At 37.5% G+C, this 18,963-nt stretch overlaps 1 protein-coding gene across 1 annotated transcript in view; it reads left to right on the top strand.

Annotated features, from left to right (window-relative positions):
* Positions 1-2,762: 2,762 nt before the first annotated feature.
* SPAG1 (sperm associated antigen 1) overlaps positions 2,763-18,963 on the top strand; it is a 42,739-nt gene continuing 26,538 nt past the window's right edge. Inside the window, exons 1-8 of the mRNA XM_013941968.2 lie at positions 2,763-2,902; positions 3,506-3,665; positions 4,508-4,633; positions 9,012-9,079; positions 11,218-11,336; positions 11,912-12,017; positions 17,467-17,597; positions 18,269-18,375. Of these exons, the coding sequence (XP_013797422.2) occupies positions 2,763-2,902; positions 3,506-3,665; positions 4,508-4,633; positions 9,012-9,079; positions 11,218-11,336; positions 11,912-12,017; positions 17,467-17,597; positions 18,269-18,375 (957 nt within the window). The remainder of the gene's footprint in view (positions 2,903-3,505; positions 3,666-4,507; positions 4,634-9,011; positions 9,080-11,217; positions 11,337-11,911; positions 12,018-17,466; positions 17,598-18,268; positions 18,376-18,963) is intronic.

Below are 18,963 nucleotides of genomic sequence, written 5' to 3' on the forward strand. Positions count from 1 at the left end.
TCGCCCCGGCAGCCCCGCGCCGGTCGCTTGGGGTGCGCGCGGCGAGGCGGGCGCCGTGCCGCCGGCCGCCATGTTGTACATAGCAACAGTCGCTAGGCGCCGGCCGTCGCCGCTGCGGGGAAGGGGGCCCCGGGGCTGCCGGCTGTGGTGCGAGGGCGCTTTGGGCTCGTTTCTTGAAGGTAGCTCTTGCCCTGCCTCTGTGGGGGGCAGGGGTATCGGCAGCCGCCGCGGAGCGGGGCGCGGCGCTCCGGCGCCGGGGGAGGGGGGCGCGCCCGGCGGTCACGGCGGGGCGCCCCGGTGCGCGCTGGAGCGAGGCCTGCCCCGGCTCCGGCTCCGGCTCCGGCTCCGCAGAGGGCGGCCTTGCTGTGCCCCGGTCCCCAAGATTCGTGCAAATACTGAAGCAGATAAAATTTTGCAGTTTTATGCCATTCGTGTTTTTTGTTATTGTCTATTTCCTGTATTAGTCCGTCTCTGCGTGCACATTACTTCTTTTTTGTACTAAAGTATTAAACTGTTGAGGCAGAAACCTGTCTTTATGCAATACCTACTTATGACCAGTTATTATCTAAATGATGCTGTATTATAAACATCATTTGTGCAAATCTAATATGGGTAATTATGCTAGCCACTAGAACACAATTATTTTGAGTAGATTTATAGCAATACCTAGGTGTCATCACTTACTAGCTGCCCCTGTGATACTAGTTTAAAAATAACTGATCATTTCAAGTGCTATATAACACAGCCAAAAAAAAAAAAAGAAGGAACAACTTTTGCTCTCTAGAGCTTGGAATGAAAGTAGAAAAAAAATGTAGACAGCAAAGTAAAAAGTACCAAGGGAGATGGAGTGTCTGCTTTGAACACCTTGCTTCAGCAAAGATGTGGACTTATGGAAAAGATCCAGATAAGTTCAGATAATCAGAGACCCAGAAAATATAGCTTGTGAGGAAAGACAAACATTGGATTTTGAGAATCAGAAGAGAAGACAAAGTTTATCAATCTATAAGATACAGCGGGTTGGTTTAACATCTTGCCTCTGAAAAAAAATGAAAGATCCTGCTCCTTTTCCTTTATCCCCATTGTGCTTGCTTAAAATAAGTATTACTCTCCAGCTGTTAATCCTCTGCTGAGTCCTGTGCCTTTGGACTCTTCCATAAGCCAAATCGATTCATCACAATCAAAGACAACTATGCTAGCAAAAGCTTTTCTGGGTAGAGCTCGCTCATGGAAAGCAGTCTGGAGAATGCTGCAACTTGTGCAAAAGATGAAGCAGAACTGTATGCCTGGGAACAGTGCAGAGCAGAGGAAAGCAAAAGCTTGCTTCTGTTAGCAGCAGTGACTTATTACTTATGCGTTGCTGTCCATAAAATTCTTGGGCTCCAAGCTCACCTTGAAGTTATGGCTTTGTGAAACCACGAGCCAGACTAACAGTGTTCTGACATCAAAATGCAGAATTTATACTGATTCTTTAATTTTGCCGTGTTTTCATGTTCATTGATTTCCTTTGTGAGCTGATTTAACTAATTAAAACGACAGCCAACTAACACGGAAAATAAAACAAAATGGGATAATTTGGTAAATGCTAGTGGGAGTTTGACTGTGAAGCCCGGAGTGAGAAAAGAGGAGGGCAAGCCTTACCTGAACGATGTCAGTGACTGATTAGACTGGCTTAGCTGCCTGTGGAATTGCAGGCTAGGGCTGCAGTTCCATGATCGTTTTAAGCTGACTGAACTGTAGGCGGTCCCTCTCCCAGCAGATCAATGGGAGTCTGCAAGAGTTGACATAACCTGGATCCGTTAGCCTGAAAGAATCCAGTTTACTGTTCTGAATTATAAACAAGGTAGTGGCATTTGTACACAATGGTTAACAAAGGATGAGGAAGACCCTGAGGAGACTGAATGGGTCAAAGGTGCATCATCAAGAAGGTGTCGCAGAGATGACATTTTGACTTTGACAGAAGGAGACAATTAAAGTAAAAAGGTAAAGCATTGAGATAAACAAGGTCATTGAATTTACGTCTTAGGAGACTGTCCTTTTAGAGGAGCATGCAGGAAAAAGAGCATGAGAACAAAAGCTCCCTTGAGTCTTCAAAGAGAAGAATGAGTATGCTGATCCAGAAGAGATGTGAAAGACACAGTTGGATGTATGCAGTAAATGAATCACTAAAGTAGAAAGACGGAGAAGCAAAAGAAAAATGAGATTTAAGTAAAAACATGGTCAATCATAGTGAAGATGCCTCCAAGGTCAAAGGAAGATGCTGACAAAGTACTGTTTATGAGTTTTGATCAGAGAGATATCATTGGATATTTTGCAATTAAATGGGGAAGGACATTTTGGATTTTATCAGAAAATGAAATCTTTGTATCTAAGAACTAAAAGTGGGAATCAATTTTCTTCCAGAAGTTTTTAGTGATATCACATTGTGTTTAAGGAACAATAGGGAATGTAGGTATAAATATGAACATTTTTCTTTAAACAGTATTTCTGACTAGTTCTGCCTTGCAGAAACATTAGAGTTGTATGTATTCTTTTTCCAAAACACATCTCTCATATACTGTATGTCTGTCAGTAGAGCTCTGCTAAAGGAGAAGTCTGTGAGATCTGGGCTTCAATTTGAAAATGTCTCTTTTGTGGCAATAGGTCTGCTTGCACAAGAAAATATTATTGAGAAGCATGGGCAGGACTACTCTTTACATTAGCATTGCTTCAAAATATAATTGAGTGCCAAAAGAATCACTATATTTTTCTTTTAATATTTAGTTATGGCTGATGACTCAGTGCCATCTTTGTTCAATCAAGGAACAACTAAGACATATCAAATACCTATTGGTCATCTGGACTACAAATTCATTGAAAAATGCACAGATGTTAAACACTTGGAAAAGATTCTCAGGGTATTAAGGTAAACTTTTTTTTGTTTGTTTTTTTTAACTTCGTTATTAATTATATTCCTGTTCTGTAACATTCACAGGAACTTCGGCCTAAATATTCTATTTGTCTTGAACCTCTTTGTGATTTACGTATTTAACAATTAGAAATTAAAATACAAAGTTGAAGTAATTGCGTTAAAAGTGTCCAAATGATAACATTAGAAATCCAAGTCCTGTTTTAATCCACCAAACAGGTTTAAGTAATTCAATGCCATTTTCTTCTCAAATGCTGCCACTGGATCTTGGTTCTGTCATGAAACCATCTTGCCTGAAGGTTTGTGATAATTTCAGACGTCATGCTTATTTAACTTCTGCTGCAAATAACAAGAGCATTTTTTTGTTAGCACTGTGATGATAGTTTTTGAACTGCATATGTGTATCCTTTAAAAAGTGGTTATAAGTTAACTCACTATGAATTTCTCACCAAAATGCAATTAGGTGTAGCTGAATTCAGTTATGGAGAATAGTCTTCTGCAGTCACCATGGTATACTTAGAAATATTGAGATTTGTGGGGAATGCAGTGTAGTTCAGTTCTTTTTTTGTAACTTTTAAATTCCATGCCTTTATTTTAAAGGTCTGGTGAGGAGGGATGTTATCCTGACCTGACATTATTTTGTGAAAAGCGTATTGAGCATTTGCACCCAGGGAGCAGAGCTCTGAGAAAAGATAAGCCTGCAGCCACAGCTTCTGATTTTACAGCTGAAGAATGGGAAACAATTAATGGTGAACTAATGGTATGGTATAATTCTGATTTATAGTTTTTAGTGATAGGGATTGTAATTACTCTGACATAACAATCTTGGATGATTGTTCAGGTTCTTAAGCATAAGCAGCATGTGATTAGTGGTATAGCATTTTAGTTAGCAGTCTTACATATTGAGATGTATTTGCTAGAAGAAGTGATCAGAGGAGTCTGATTTTTCTTTTTTTTTCTTTCTTTTGAAATAAAGCCACTGAATCTTTAATTTCCATTATAACTTTAAAGAACTTATTTATATATAACTTTATAATTGTTTTGTGCTTTTATGAATTAAAACTACTTTTAGGAAATGCATTTTTCACAATATGGGAAGCAGCATACTTTGAGAAGATAAGTAGATGCTTTTTGTTTCTTTCTATATTTTTAAGATAAGTTATAGGAAACTGTTTATAGCATGTTCTAATCATACTATGTTATTTTTGTTTGAGAAAATATATTTCCACTCCCTTAAAGAAGATTCTCCAAGCTCTTGTGAATGAGCAAAGGCACCTCTGCTTCTTTTCATATTTTATAATGGTTCCTCTTTCTTGTCTCTAAAAACCTATGATGGTTGTACCAGTAAAGGAAGATGCTGTTACAGCTACTATTGAGTTTATCACTCCTTGAATCAGCAGACAGATTGAAAGAATTAACCCTTTTAGCTTAGAGTCAGGAACTTAAGCTTGTGCTTAAGGTTTTTTTAAGCCTGGTCTTAATCTTTTTTTCTCCACATTAAGAGCAGTGCATTATGAGGATAGTTGTTAGGGTCATTGCAGACTCTGAAGAATATCTGTTTTACTACTTTAAGGTGCATGTATGTTATTTATTTCCTTTCAGAGCTGGGTGACAGAAATGAATGAAGATGATTATAAATCACAATTTCTTAAAACAGATACACTGCATGAAAGACAAGATAACTTGCCTCCCATTCGTTGTTCTAGCAGCTGTCTTCCCGCTAATCAGGTATCTTCAGTTTTCTAAAGCTGTATTTTTACAAATGTGTGTTACTTATAGGTTTTTCTAAAATCAGAAATTTTTATTTGTACAAATTTGCACTCATTTAGCCTTTCCTTATGAGATTTATTTTGATAACCAGAAAAAACAAAACCAAAAAAACTCTGTAAATTCCCTTGCAAGAGATGAATGCTCAGACAAAAGTGCCTCTTTAGTATTAGCATGTGTCTTGTAATAATGTTTTAATTCTAATCAGGAATTCATTTCTGAAGCAAACCTCCTTAAATGCCCTTTTATGTGCTTTGATTCACATTTCAGAGTGGTCTTAAAGCATATGATCTAGGCTCCTTTTGGATGAAACTATACTAGGAGATTTCTCTAGCTGCCAGTAGGCATTTGTTCCATGAGACCAGAATAAAGCTAGTCCAAAATGAATCCCCCAAAATACATACAATATGGATTTTGGATCCTCTGCGCCAACTATTTCATTCTATAGCCCCCTTTATGTTTGGCTGCACTAGGGTAAATGTAACCTTTGACTCCCCTTATTTTATACCTTGATTTGGTATTCCTGCTTTCTCTTCTTAGAGAACACCCAAACTCCGAATTTAGCTGTAAAGCATATTTAACGAATCTTCGGAACTACAGTATAAACATTTAAATTTCGTCTAGCTATTAGTTTCCTCTTTTATTTTTTTTTCTCATTTACTTACTTGCCCAAAAAATATAGTGCTATAGGAGGCATTTACAGAAGAGTAGGTGTGGGAGTGGGATTTTTTGAGTTGTCAGATGTTATCATGGATGACTTCAGTCTGATCTCCACTCTTTGTTTGGAATTCTGGGACATTGTTGTGATGAATTCACTAAAAGATTTTTCCTTTTTGTAGTTACACATAAAAATTCAAAATGTTATGAAAGGATCCTTGTGAGTCACATGATCTTTTTTATTAATTGTTAATTTAACAAATCATCTTGGAATACTTATGTATTAGCAAATGCCTGAATTCTGTGTTGTCGGGAACTACTTACTGTCAGCTAATATTTAGACACCAGACCAAGATATTGGGATAACTCTGCACTCTCCATTATTTGGGATACTAAGAGGCTGGGAATTCCAGTATAATGCTTTATAAGTGCTTATTATTGAGATTAAATTTTTTCATTAATATGTCCTAGTTCACATTTTGCAGTATAAGTTCCTCTTGACTATCTTATTTTGCTGAGACGAAGAGTGCCACTGTTACTTGATTACTCTTGGTTTATGTCCTACATGAGTGTTTCTTAGAACAGAAAATGGTAAATAAAATATATAAGCTCAGTGAATCCAGAAATTGAATATTAGCATAAACTGGTGTAAAGTGGCTTAAAGTCTAGGATATACAATTTTACTGAACAGGATGTGATCTTCATTCAAAGGCAAAATATTATTCAGATTTTTTTCTCTCCTGCTTTAAACCATGCAACAGTCTTCAGTTCACGTTTTTATCATTTTTATTCTCCATAGGAGGTTTAGGTAATAACATCACTTTTCTAACAAGGAAACCTAGATATAGCTTTATGCATTATCTGTTGTATATAACCTCCTTTCCTTTTGTCCAAGCAGACTGCCTCAGAAATAATTTTAATCTTATCTGAAAGAGGGAAGGGAGGCCTGAAATTGAGTTTTAGAATTCCATTTTTCCTATAGCAGTGCAATTATACCACTACTAGATCACTACTGAGTAAATGGAAGCTTTTTGTACAGTATACACTAAATCACCTGCAATATCAAAACTCAAAAAAATTAGATTAATACACTTAAGTTGCTATTTGTTTTCTTCCTTGCTGATAAACTGTGTGTAATCTAATAGTTTTTAAACATGTTTTGCTAATCATTTAGGACTGTAATTCTTTTTTAGACTGGGATCACATAATTTCATAACATGATATCAAAAATAAAGTTGCTATGATAAATTTCTCCTGTCCGTTAGAAAAAAAATACACAATCCTTCCATTTAATGTGTGTGTTATTTGATTGGAGACTGTGTATATTTAGTTGGCTTGATGCGTAGAAAGTCCAGTTATCTTGTGTGAAGTCAGTCCTGAAAACCCTTAGTGACCCTACCTAAATCAGTATATTATACCAGTGGGTACAAGTTTGATAGATGAAGGCATCTGTTTTGTCTGTAACCAGATATTCTTGCTGTTACTAAATGTAGCTACAGTTTCAATTTACTGCCGATAGCTTATATCTCTGTTTGGTTCTTTCTTCTTATTGGCATAAAGTTATGGGGAAGGTTGTCCACAAATCAGTAGATAAAGAGAGAATTTTATGTGGAATTTCCCTCTTTTAGACAATGTGGAAGTTTATCTGTCTTACATCGCTGTTTTCCTTTCAAGCTGCCCAGTACTTTGTGGTTACATCTATGCTTCAAAATAAAAGGGGACTGGGGAGCCAGCTTGACTGTTTGTCCATGCTGCTTAAGTATTAGTTTTGCTGTCTCACACTTTCCAGGACAGCACTGAAGCATGGGTTTAGAGAAACTCACTTCCAAAAGTCAGTATGGAATTGTTCACTGGCCTTCAAAGTCTGTGGGATCTGTGCGTGCTGAATTCTGGCAAAAAAATGACAAGGGCAGAGGTTTTTTTAGTTCTTTGCTTGTAATACGAAGTACCAGAGAAAAGCTGACACAGGATGAAAACAAACTTTTCATGAAAGGCTCTTGGATGGGATGGAATCTTAGTGACTGAGAAATTCCTGACTCTGCTGGAGCTGCAGCTTGGTTACTATGGTCCCAAGAATATGAAACCTGGAATTTTAAGGATTTGTGCATTTTTGGGTCCACACTTCTGTCTTGTTCCACAAAAGGGCAAACTGGCGGTTCTCTCCCTATGCTACAGTTGCAGTAATGTAAATACCTTATGAGTTTTCTTCTGAGAGTTTCACCGTTTTTGTGGTCACTGTCTGCCTTTCTATTTAAGTTATAGAATGCTGTTTCGAAAAGAGATTTGATATTTATTAAATGAGTGAGTTCACAATATACATCAGGATACATACATAATGATAAGTCATGTTCCAGGGAGCCCTGTTTAGGAGTCACCACCTCCAAACATGCATTAATCCCTAAATGTATTTGTCATTTTGTCTAGCTTCTTGAAGGATCAAGAACATTAAGAGTAGTTCTAAGTCATATACTCCAAAAGTTTATGTAACCTAACATTATAAATGTTAGGTTACAGATAGCCTGAAGCGTCTACCGGAGGGTCACATTTACATTATGTAAGTTGGTCTGTAGAAGTATTTCCTTGTTACAGTGTCACTGCTTGTAAAGCTAGTTTAAGAGGTTGTGGTTTGTATCTTTGGTCCACTTTATCACGTGCTTAGTTGCACTGGTATGAATATTTAGGGATTGCACTGTAAACTGTATCAGATTGTTTGTTTGAACCCAGATGAGTGTCAATCTGCAACCCCACAAACAATTACACTGGTCTAACTCCATGAGTGATGGATTGCAGGGCAAGAGCAGGGCTGAAGGCCAGGAAGGAGCAGGTGGCAGTGTTTCGAACTGGCTATGCCACTGGGGAGTACCTGTTTGGAACCACACCTTGCTGTTAAGTATTGTCGGAGTCAGCAAGCAGGGAGGGACATTTCAAAAGCACACTCTCATGACAGAGGTACAAAATATGCCAAAGGTGCCAGCCATGGAAATAGGCTCCATTAGCATAGGACATGAGATACTAGTCAGTTAAATCATTTACTGGGACCGATTGTTGCAGGAAGTTCAAAGAATAAATTTTGGGTAAGGCAAATCTTAATGATGAAGCTTGTCTAGAATGTAGAATGAGTGTAAATCATCTTGGGGATTAGCTTGACAGGAGTGTGAAATAGTCAAAGGAAGTACAGAAACTTCTGAAGTCAACCCAAACTTTTATGTTACGTTTGTTTAGAGGATTTCAGGGGCTGTCAGAACCTGTGTATTCCATTCTCTTGGGAATGGCAGGCCTAAAATGAGGTTAGTGGTTCAATCTCTGTGTCAAACATCTCATCACAAGGTTGGGATTTCCCAAGAGTAAGTAGAGTTCTCTGCTATACTGAAAGGGCTGGTTTGGAAGATGGCAACACAAGGTACTGATTAGGAAGAGCTGTCTCCTGTCCAAAGTTTTATCCAGCGCTTCTGCGACACATAACAGGGCAGTGGAGAGAAAGTGCGAGACTGAAGATTTCCTCAGAATACAATGTCAAATACATAAAAGATTTTCTTTAAAGCAAGATGAATGAAGTTTACAAGACTATGTTGAGATTAGTTATAAACAGTGTTAGTTACAAGTGATATGTACTGCAGGAACAAATAGGCTGTGAATTTCCTCTTTTAAAAATTGTCTTACAGACTGGCTGTTTCTCTTTCAGAACAAAAATTTACAAAACAAACAAAGGAACAAGAAAAATATACCACGGGATTACAGTGAATGGGACAAGTATGTTAAATCCTTTATATTTAAGTTTTTTTAACTCTTATTTATTTACTTATGTAATAACAGAACACAATTATTAGGCTTTTTAAAATATTTTCCAGAAACTTAATACTAAGGTCAACATTTTCACAGAATTATAGCACTTCAATGAAACTTAGGTTTTTCATAATAAATGTTCTGTTAAAATGCAAATGATGTAATGTGGTGCTAACAGCTGAAAACAAGTTAGTCTATACCTTTTGTTCAAGCTGAAAATAAAAAGTAATCTTGTTTCAGATCTCATTTTCTCTTTCTGCATCTAAGATAGAAAATCTAGGGAGGTACATAGAAACACGGAACTAAAAATAGCTTACTTTACCAGCTTTTTGAAAGAATTTCTAAGTTTATTTAACACGTTTGTAAATTTTATCTTCTGTGTATCTAAAGCCACAATTCTAATTTAAAAAGAAAGCTGATGAATCCTTATTCTTGCACTGAGTGCCACCAACTTCAAAGAATAAGCTTGAGGCAGGTGCATTAGTTTGCTCAAATGCAGTTACATATAATCAGGTTTCAGACGATACCTGGCTATTTCTAGGGTGGGTGGAGCACTGATGCAAAGGTACTTTCTGCATCATGTAACGATAGCGTATTACTCTCCCCAATTTCACAACAGATTTGTGCCCCCAGCTTGTGGAGCTGTGGATAGAGGATGCACATACTTCTCTGTTTTGCACAGTAGCAGCTTCTCTTCAGCTCCTTGAAGCTGCAATATGATGCTGTGGAATCAGAGCGATGATGCCCAGGTTTCCAGTGCTGCAGATGGGGAGCTAAATCCAGAGACTGTGGGGTTTGAGTGATGGAACTCTTTCAGTATCTCAAATCTGCAAAAGCCCTTTCTGCATAAGATACTGTTCTTGCAAACAGTTGTGCATATCAGTTTTTAGTGCATATCAGTTTCAGATATATGTGTTATAGAAATTGAGACCTTTCTGTTTCAATGAGGATCAGTGAAATTTGTTATCAAAAATAACTTCTGCAATAGTTTATTCTTTCATCTCTTTTTCCTCTGTATCATTTAAAGTTATTATTTCTGTATTTTGTTTACAATTTTATGTATGTGCTCAATCTTTTAATGCTTTGGCATGCTGATAACATTAAAGTTGTTTGTGAATATTCCAACAGAATGTATGCCTTTGGGGTAATACTTGTATACTGAAACAGAAGTTGTTTGAAGGAATTTGTCAGGTTTGAAGCATATCCTGTTTTCAAAACATTTTGATGATCATTTCAAAATCATCAAGTCATGTTTAGAAAATTTCTGAACCAAAAAGGTTTCACTTCATATTTTAAAAACATTTATTTTGAAATGTGGTTAATTTATAGTAAAAAGCTAAAAATAAACTTGCAAAAGATCAGAATCAAAATGGAACACAATTATTCTTATCTGAAAATATTTTGAATTGCGTAAATTTTCAGAATTGTGTCCCTATTTCAGATGGGAATTATTCATATTGTCAAGATTATTGTGGAAAGCAAAGGCTATTTCTCATTAAGTCCTAAATAGAACAGTAGTTTAGTGTTTCTGGATCATATAGGAGCTGGTTATTATTGTATTTGTTCTCTAGGACTATGGCAACAATATTTATTTAAAAAAAAAAATCCTAAACACCTTTTTTGAAAGATACTTCAGAGTAGGCTGGGAAGTGTCTGAGATGCTCTTTTGAAATCTCTCTCATATTTTCAGTAGTAATCACTTTGAAACCATTTCTTAGGTATTTATGACAAAAGTTAATACAGATGTTTGATAGGGCTGGGACTAAGCCTGAAGATGTTGTTTCTTAAATTTTACCTGTCTTCTATTGCATGTAGTTTATCAAAATGTTTTTTTTTCGGGGGGGGGGGGGGGTTGTTTTTTTTTTTCTTAACCAGAAGGGAGGAGGAAGAGAGGAGTATACGTATATAGGAGAAGCACAAAAAACAACACAGAGAAAAGAAATAAGACTTAACATCTTTTTCCTAACTAGTCATGGATAACCAAACACAGATGGCCTTTATCCCTGATCTCCTTTGATTTATAATGAAAATATAGTATGCCTTTCTCTTAGCAGAGGAGTCATGCAATGCAGCATTCTTGTATTTGTTATTTTTATTAATTTAAGATTTGATGTGGAAAAGGAGTGCTCTAAAATTGATGATGGCTGTGAAGAAAGTAACTCCAAAGCAAGATTCTTTACTAGACCAAGTTTACCCGTAATTGAGAAGAAAATAGATACAACAGGTAATGATTTAGAAGTATACAATTTTTCTTTTCTTTAATTGTAATACTGTGTAGCAGATTGTGCACACAAATTGAAGAAGCACATTCCAAAGGAAAAAGTGTCATTTTTGATTTTGAGTCCATAGAGGTGATAAAATACTTACAATGTCAACTGAAAATGAAGCCATCTTTGACAAAAATCTAGTCTTGCTATTAAAGATCAGTTGAAATATTTATATTGTGTATAGGTTGAGAGAGCTAGGTAAAGATAAAAAACATATTTCTGCTATTATAAACAAAGATCTGTTTGCTACCAACAGTTGAGTAGGGACCTCTGGAATATATAGGCTTTTTGATCATTACTGAATATAGGTTCAAAACCCACTTCCATCTTGTATTCTAAATTATATGTGTATCATAAGAATTTAGGCTTTTTTCTAGAAAATAAAACACAAACTTGTGTTTTAATAAGCTGTGTTCTTTACAATTTTTAAAAATGATATAGAAGGTGACGTTCAGTGTATTTTAGCTGAAAATGTTTTGATAGCACCTATGCAAGTTGTTAGCTGTTGTTATGTATGAATATTTTTCTCTAGGCATGACAAAGAAAGAAAAGATCTTTATTGCTACTCATGAAAAGGAAAAGGGCAATGAAGCCTTTGCTATTGGGGATTATATGGAAGCAGTGATATATTACACTCGGTGAGTAAATACTACTGCATTCCTTTATTTTAATGACTGTTACCTGTGAACATTACATTTAGAGCGATCTGATTAAGGCAGCTTCTTATCGAAGTAATATCTAGTGGCAATTAGATGATTTTCAAAAGACCTGACAGAAGAATACTTAAAGTACTGTTACATCCTGATATTAATTTTTATTAATCAGGAAGAGAATTGGATGATAGTAATGGGACAGAATTTTCAGGTCTCAAAGTTATTCATATTTTTCAAAACAATTGAGAATCTACAGCAAGTTGATAAAAACAAAAGGATACACAGCATGGTGAGAAATTAAATTAATTACTGACAGATTTACTGACAAATCAATGCATTAGTAGAATTATCTCTGTTATTAATAAGTAAAATTATTTTAATAAAAACTTCTGTTTAGAAAAAATAAAATTCATTTTGTGCAGCTTCATCATAACACTGTTTGTAATTAGCAGTAGTCCAGAAGAAAAGAATATTAACACTGGATTAAAAAAAAATACAAGATTCTTACAGGTTCATTGCTGCTTTAGGACCTCTGCAATATGTGTTTCAGAAGTAGAAAAGTTCAAGGTGAATGGGATCAGGCATGACAGGAGGAGAAAGAATAGTGTTCCAGTTAAGGTATTTGAATGCTACCTTAAAGAACTATATTTTTTTCTATCTTTTTTACAGTGTTCAAATATAATGCCATTTGTACAAACCCAGATTTTCATATGAAACCAACATTTGTTTCTCATTTGCAGATTACCAACTTGAGACACAAAGTGCTGACCACTCGCACATAAAACTGAGGTTAATGGAAACTCAATTCTGTGTTTAACTCTGTGCTTTAAAATAATAAGCACTTAAAAAAAAAGCCTTAGATGTGTCAAAGTGGTCACTTAGAATTTGAGAGCACATGGGAATCTTGACCTGTTAATTACTAGTGTCTAAACTGAGGGCAATGATATGACACTTCTGTGAAATGAAGTGTTAAGATAACTCATGGGCTATACTATTATAATGGGACATCCTCAGAAAAATTTATGAAGAAGTTATTGTGTCTATGGTCAGTGCAGAAAATAATGAATAGGAGTAAATTGTGTGTAACAGGAATAAATTACATATTGAATAGATTTATGTTTAGGAAGCACTGTTCATATTGTTGCTGAAGGATGCAAGGTTTTGTGGAACAGGTAGTTTCTGAAAACTTAACTGGAGATTGTTGATGTATATATGTGCACAGAAGTATTGTATTTGTGTTGCACAGGCTGTCTAAACTGAGACATTTGATGTATATATTTTCTTGTTCTTGACTTGCAGCTGTAACATTTTTGTTTTTTTTAACATGCAACTATCAAAAACATCCACAGCTATATTTCATATGCATACATATATATGTATATAAGTGAATATAGTATAAATCCATAATATAAAGTAAGAAAAAAATCCCTGCTTTTCTGGCCATAAATCAGCCATTAATTATTAAGGATGGGCAGAAACTTCCCTAATGGAGAAGTCTTTCCAAATTGCACCACCATAGGTATTGTACACCTTCTTCTGAAATATTTGGATATCGCTCCTTAATACTGTTCTAACTGGGCACTTTTCTAATACCATCTGAAAATTCCTATTTTAAGTTTAGAAATATTTAAATATATATTTTGGAGCAGTTGATAGTAGCCCGAAGGGATTATGTGTATATGGCTAAAAAAGGGGAAAAGAGTAAAGTCCAATATAAAAATAATCAGGGTACAGTTCTCATTCTGTTTGTTCTCTAGTGAGCTCTGCTATTGTAAACTGAACATAGATAGTACATTCTATTTTAGTCTTTTTAGTTTACAAGGAAACCATAAATCTCTCTCTCATTTCTAAAGAGATTCAAAATTTCTTTTACACAGGTCATGCTCTGATATAATTCTGTTATGTTGATATAATTTTAAAATAAATAGGTCTTACTTATTCTTACACATGTGAAATCACGTTGCTTAGTGATTTTAGTTTTACCACAAAATCATAAAATAATTTAGGTTGGATGAGATCTCTGGAGGATATTTTGTGCAAACCACCTCTTAAAATAGGGCCAACTCAGGGCTTTGTTCAGTTAAATTTTGAATATGTCTAGGCGTGGAGAGCTCACAACCTGTCTGGGTAGCCTGTTGCAGTGTTTAACTACCCTTACAGTGAAATTTTCTTCCTAATACCTAATCAGAAAATCCCTTGTTGCAACTTGTGTCTGATGTCTTTTGTCCTATCAGTGTGCACTTCTGAGAAGAGTCTGGCTCCATCTTCTCTGTACCTTCCCATTAGGTAATTGAAAACAGCCTAAGACGTCCTCTGAGCCTTCTCTTCTGGCTGAACAAACCTAATTATTTCAGCCTCTCCCCATCAGTGCTGCATGTGCTCCAAGCCCATAACTGTCCTGGTGAGCCTGTGCTGGACTGACTCCAGTTTGTGCCTTTCATGTACTGGGGAGCCCCAGACTGGACACAGTACTCCAGATGTGGTCTCACAAGTGCTGAAGAGAAGGGAAGAATGACTTCCCTCAACCTCCTGGCTACACTCTTGCTAATACAGCCCAGTAGGTGGTTGGCCTTCTTTGCCTCAGGGGCACACTATTAACTTATATGCAGTTTGTTGTCCACCAGACCCCCAGGTCCTTTCTGCAAAGCTGCTTTCTAGCTAGTTTGACACCCAGCCTGTACTGTTGCATGGAGTTACTCAGCCTCAGGTGCAAGATTTTGCTCTTAACCTTCATGAAATTTCCTGAGAAGTCTGTCAACTCATTTCTTTGGCTTGTTAAGTCCCTCTGAATATCGCCCTGCCCTCCAGTGTATTGACTGCTCCCCCAACTTAGTATCACACGCAAACTTGCTAGGAGTGCCCTCTGTTCCATCTGATATCCAGATGACAAAGATGTTACATGCTATTATCCCCAGTATTGATCCCAGAGGGAGGCCACTAGTAACTGGCTAGCAGTTGAACTTTGTACAATTGATTACAATTCTTTGAGCCCACCACTCCAGCTATTTTTATCTACCTTATAGTCCATCTTTCCTCAATTTGGCTATAAGAATACTGTGGAATATTGTCTCAAATGCTTTGCTTTGGTCAAGATAAAGAACATCCACCCTTCTCCCTTCCTCTAATGAGCCAGTCATGTCATCATAGAAAGCTATCATGTTGGTCTGGCATGATTTGCCCTTGGTAAATCCATGCTAGCTGTTGCCAGTCACTTTCTTGTCCTTTGTGTGCCTGAACATGAATCCAGGAAGATTTGCTTCATAATCTTTCTGAGAACTGAGGTTAGGCTGACCAGCCTGTAGTTCCCCAGGTCCTCCTCCTTTGCCTTCTTGAAGATGTGTGTGATATTTGCCTTTTCCAGTCGTCAGGAACCTTTCCCAATCACCACGACTTTTTGAAGATGATATTGAGCAGCCTTGCAGTAACATTGGCCTGTTTCCTCAACACCCCATCGGGAACTTGTGTATGTACTACTTGCTTAAGTGTTCCCTAACTTGATCTTCTACTGTGGATGTTGTTTCATTCCTACAGGATCTGCCTGTAGATCAGGGATCTGGAAGGCCTGAGGGTAAACATTATAAATAAAAAGTGAGGCGAAGAATGCATTGAGTACCTCAGCCTTTTTCATGCACTTTGTCACTAGGTCCCTTGCCCCATTGAGCAGTGAGCCCAAAGTTTCCTTAATCTTTGTTCTGCTGCTGATTTACTTCAAAAAAACTTTTCTTGTTGCCCCTCACATCACTTGCTAATTTCAACTCCAGTTTTTGCTTTCTTAATTCCATTACTAATGCATAGGCAGTGCCTCTGTATTCCTCCTGGGTAGCCCATCCCACTGCCATCTGCTGTGTACTTCACTTTTGTGTTTGAGCTCAAGCAAGAGTTCTCTTTTCATCCCATCTGCCATACTTGCTCAATCTCCTCCACCTTGGAAAGGATCATTCTTGTGCTTTGAAGATGCTGTCTTTGAAGATCAACCAGCTGTCCTGGACCCCTTTGCCCTTCAGGGCAGTCTCCCTGCGATCCTGCCAAGCAGATTCCTGAACAAGCCAAAATCCTGTCTTCTGAAATACAGGGTTGTAATTCTAGTGTTCATATTGCTCACTTCTCCCAGGATCTTACACTCTACCATCTCATGGTCGTGGCAGCCAAGGCTGCCATTGATTTTCATATTCCCAACCAGTTCTTGTTTGTGAGTAGCAAGTCCAGTAGAGCATCTCCCTAGTCAGCTTGTTGATCACATGTGTCAAGAAGTTGTCTTCAGTACGCTCCAGAAATCTCCTAGATTTCTTGTGCCTTGTCAGTTTGCCCTTCCAGCAATTATCAGGGTGGTTCAGGTGTTCCATGAGATCCAAGGCCTGCAATTGCGAGGCTTCCTCCATTTGTCTGAAGAAGACTTCATCTGCTTGCTCTTCTTTGCCATTCTGAAGCAGCCACTTACTGTGATGATGTCACCATATTGGTCTGTCCTCTTGGTCTTGTCCATCAGCTCTTGATGGGCTTGCCATCTGTTCCAAGACAAACCTCCACACATTTCAGTCACTCCTTTGACTAGAACTCCACTTGTCCTCCTTACCCTCCCAGCCTGTTCTTTCTAAGGAGCTTGTATCCATCCATCCATCACAGCACTCCAGTGAGGCAAGCTATCCCACTATGTCTCTGTAATCCCAGCGAGATCATAGCTTGACAACTGCACACACGTTCTTTTTTTTTTTCCCCATGCTTTGTATATTTGTGTACAAGCACCTGAGTTGGTCCTCCAGTCATGCTGCTTTCACAGACAAGGTGGAGAGTCTCTTCCAGTATGCCATCTCCTGGAAACCCTTATTGCCCCACTTCTCTTTAGGTTTTCACTACCGTCCTTGCTAAGTTAGCAAGTGTGTTGTCAAAGATGCTCTTGCCCCTCTTTGTCAAATGGATCCCAGCCATCCTCATTCTTCAAAAAGGGTGCTGTCATAAAAGCCAAAGCTCTGCTTACAATATCAGCTGTGCAGCCAGGCATTGACCTGGAGGATTCATCCACTTCTACCAAAGCCTTTCCATTTTACAAGCAAGACAAGGAGAAGCCAGCCTGGGTCCTCACACTCTTCACCATACAGCTCTCCAGACCTCTGTAGCCGCTCTTGCTACTCGTGAGTTTTCATTTGGCAGTATCATTAGAACCTACATGCATGGACAGCAAGAATTAAGGCCAGATGAGCCGTGACAGCTTCTCTGCATCTCATATCTAAGCCCCAGCAAGCCCTCCTAAGGCAGTAAATCTTGTTGGTGGATGGGTGCCTCTGTTTCTGCAGGAAGGAATCTCTAACCATGATCATTAATTAATATCAATGTTAATATGGTTCTAATACTGTTTTCAGCTTCTAATAGCGAAGTGTTTCTACATTCAAGTTTTCTAGATGTGAGCCTACCATGGTCAGTACTCTGTCTTTTTCAGGAGTATATCAGTATTGCCCACTGTGGCTGCATATAATAACAAAGCTCAAGCAGAAATCAAACTTCAGAACTGGCACAGTGCTTTGCAGGATTGTGAGAAGGTGCTAGATATGGAACCTGGCAACATAAAAGGTAAAGTGAAATGTAAACTTGCCTTCCTTAATATTAATTATTTCTAGCAAAAAAAATGGTACAACATCCAGTCATGTTGTCATTTGACTTCACTGAGCTTTGGATCAGTTCCAAGTATGAAGAAGGAAACAGATTAGTTCCCCAGACTAATTTTAACAGTAATTTGGGGGTTAGGGCAGTTTTAGTCAGCCAATTCTGTTGATCCGCAATGGCTATTCTAATGTAGTAGCATGGGACTAATTCTTACTTTTCATATGATGATTACAAGCCCTCTTGTATTCATGCAGTGCATTGTTTCCATAATATCCACAATGAAGTATTAGTCACCTTAAAAGCAACATGAAAACAGTGAAAGGTGTTGATTTAATCCTTTCTGAAGGTAAATGCTTGACTATAGCTAACCATACTTGCACAGGAGGAGGGGAGAAATTGTAAAAATATGAGATCATTCACAATTCATGATCACTATCTCAAATGAAGGTGTCATGTCAAATTACAATTATTAAAAAAGATCAAGAGAACAGTAATTAGTAGCACCTCATTATGAGGTAAATGTAGACTTTTAAAAATCATTTTACACTTATACTTCATATACATACAAAAAATAGTGTGGTGTTATCTTCTTTATGCTTCAAAAGTATATATAAATAATACACTTTCTTCCTTTGTAGCTCTGATGCGCCGTGCCACTGTACACAATCATCTGCAGAATTACCAGACAGCTATAGAGGATCTGATGAAAGTATTATGTGTTGAACCAGAAAATGCCATAGCTAAGGTAAAAATAAATTACTTGCATATAACTAGAAAAAGGCTGTATGGAGTTGTAGAATGAAGTGCGTACACTTTATATTGTTTGATTTGAACATGAGTTCTGAGGACACAAGTGATCTACTGTGCTAGTGATCCACTTCTCAAGGCCGCATAGATGCCTGTAGTGGAAATCAGGTACCTGAATGCGATTCGCCAAGTCTTCTCTTCACTACTTAATCCTGAGAACCTGTATGCACTTAAGTTTTCTCTATTAAAGTAATTTAGGTGCCTAAAATTCTGCTGCTGAACATGTGCTCATAGTGTTACTTTCTTGGCTGATCAAAGTTATTTGGAAATTTCTCTTAAAAAGATCCATCCTGATAGGTATACCTGAAGCTTGACACACAAATCACAAGAAACATTCAAAAAAAATGTGCCAACCTTTTATATGGGAATGCTGTAGCAGTAGTGTTAACCCAAAAGGAGAAGACTAGGGTTCTGTCCCCACTTCTACGTGATATTATAAATACTCATTTCCCACCTCCAAGCTACAATGAAGTGCCTTTAACACCTTCTGATGAATCTGGACCCTTCTGAGACAGAAATGCATTAT

Source organism: Apteryx mantelli, chromosome 2 (assembly GCF_036417845.1).
Source record: "Apteryx mantelli isolate bAptMan1 chromosome 2, bAptMan1.hap1, whole genome shotgun sequence".
NCBI classification, from domain to species: Eukaryota; Metazoa; Chordata; class Aves; order Apterygiformes; family Apterygidae; genus Apteryx; species Apteryx mantelli.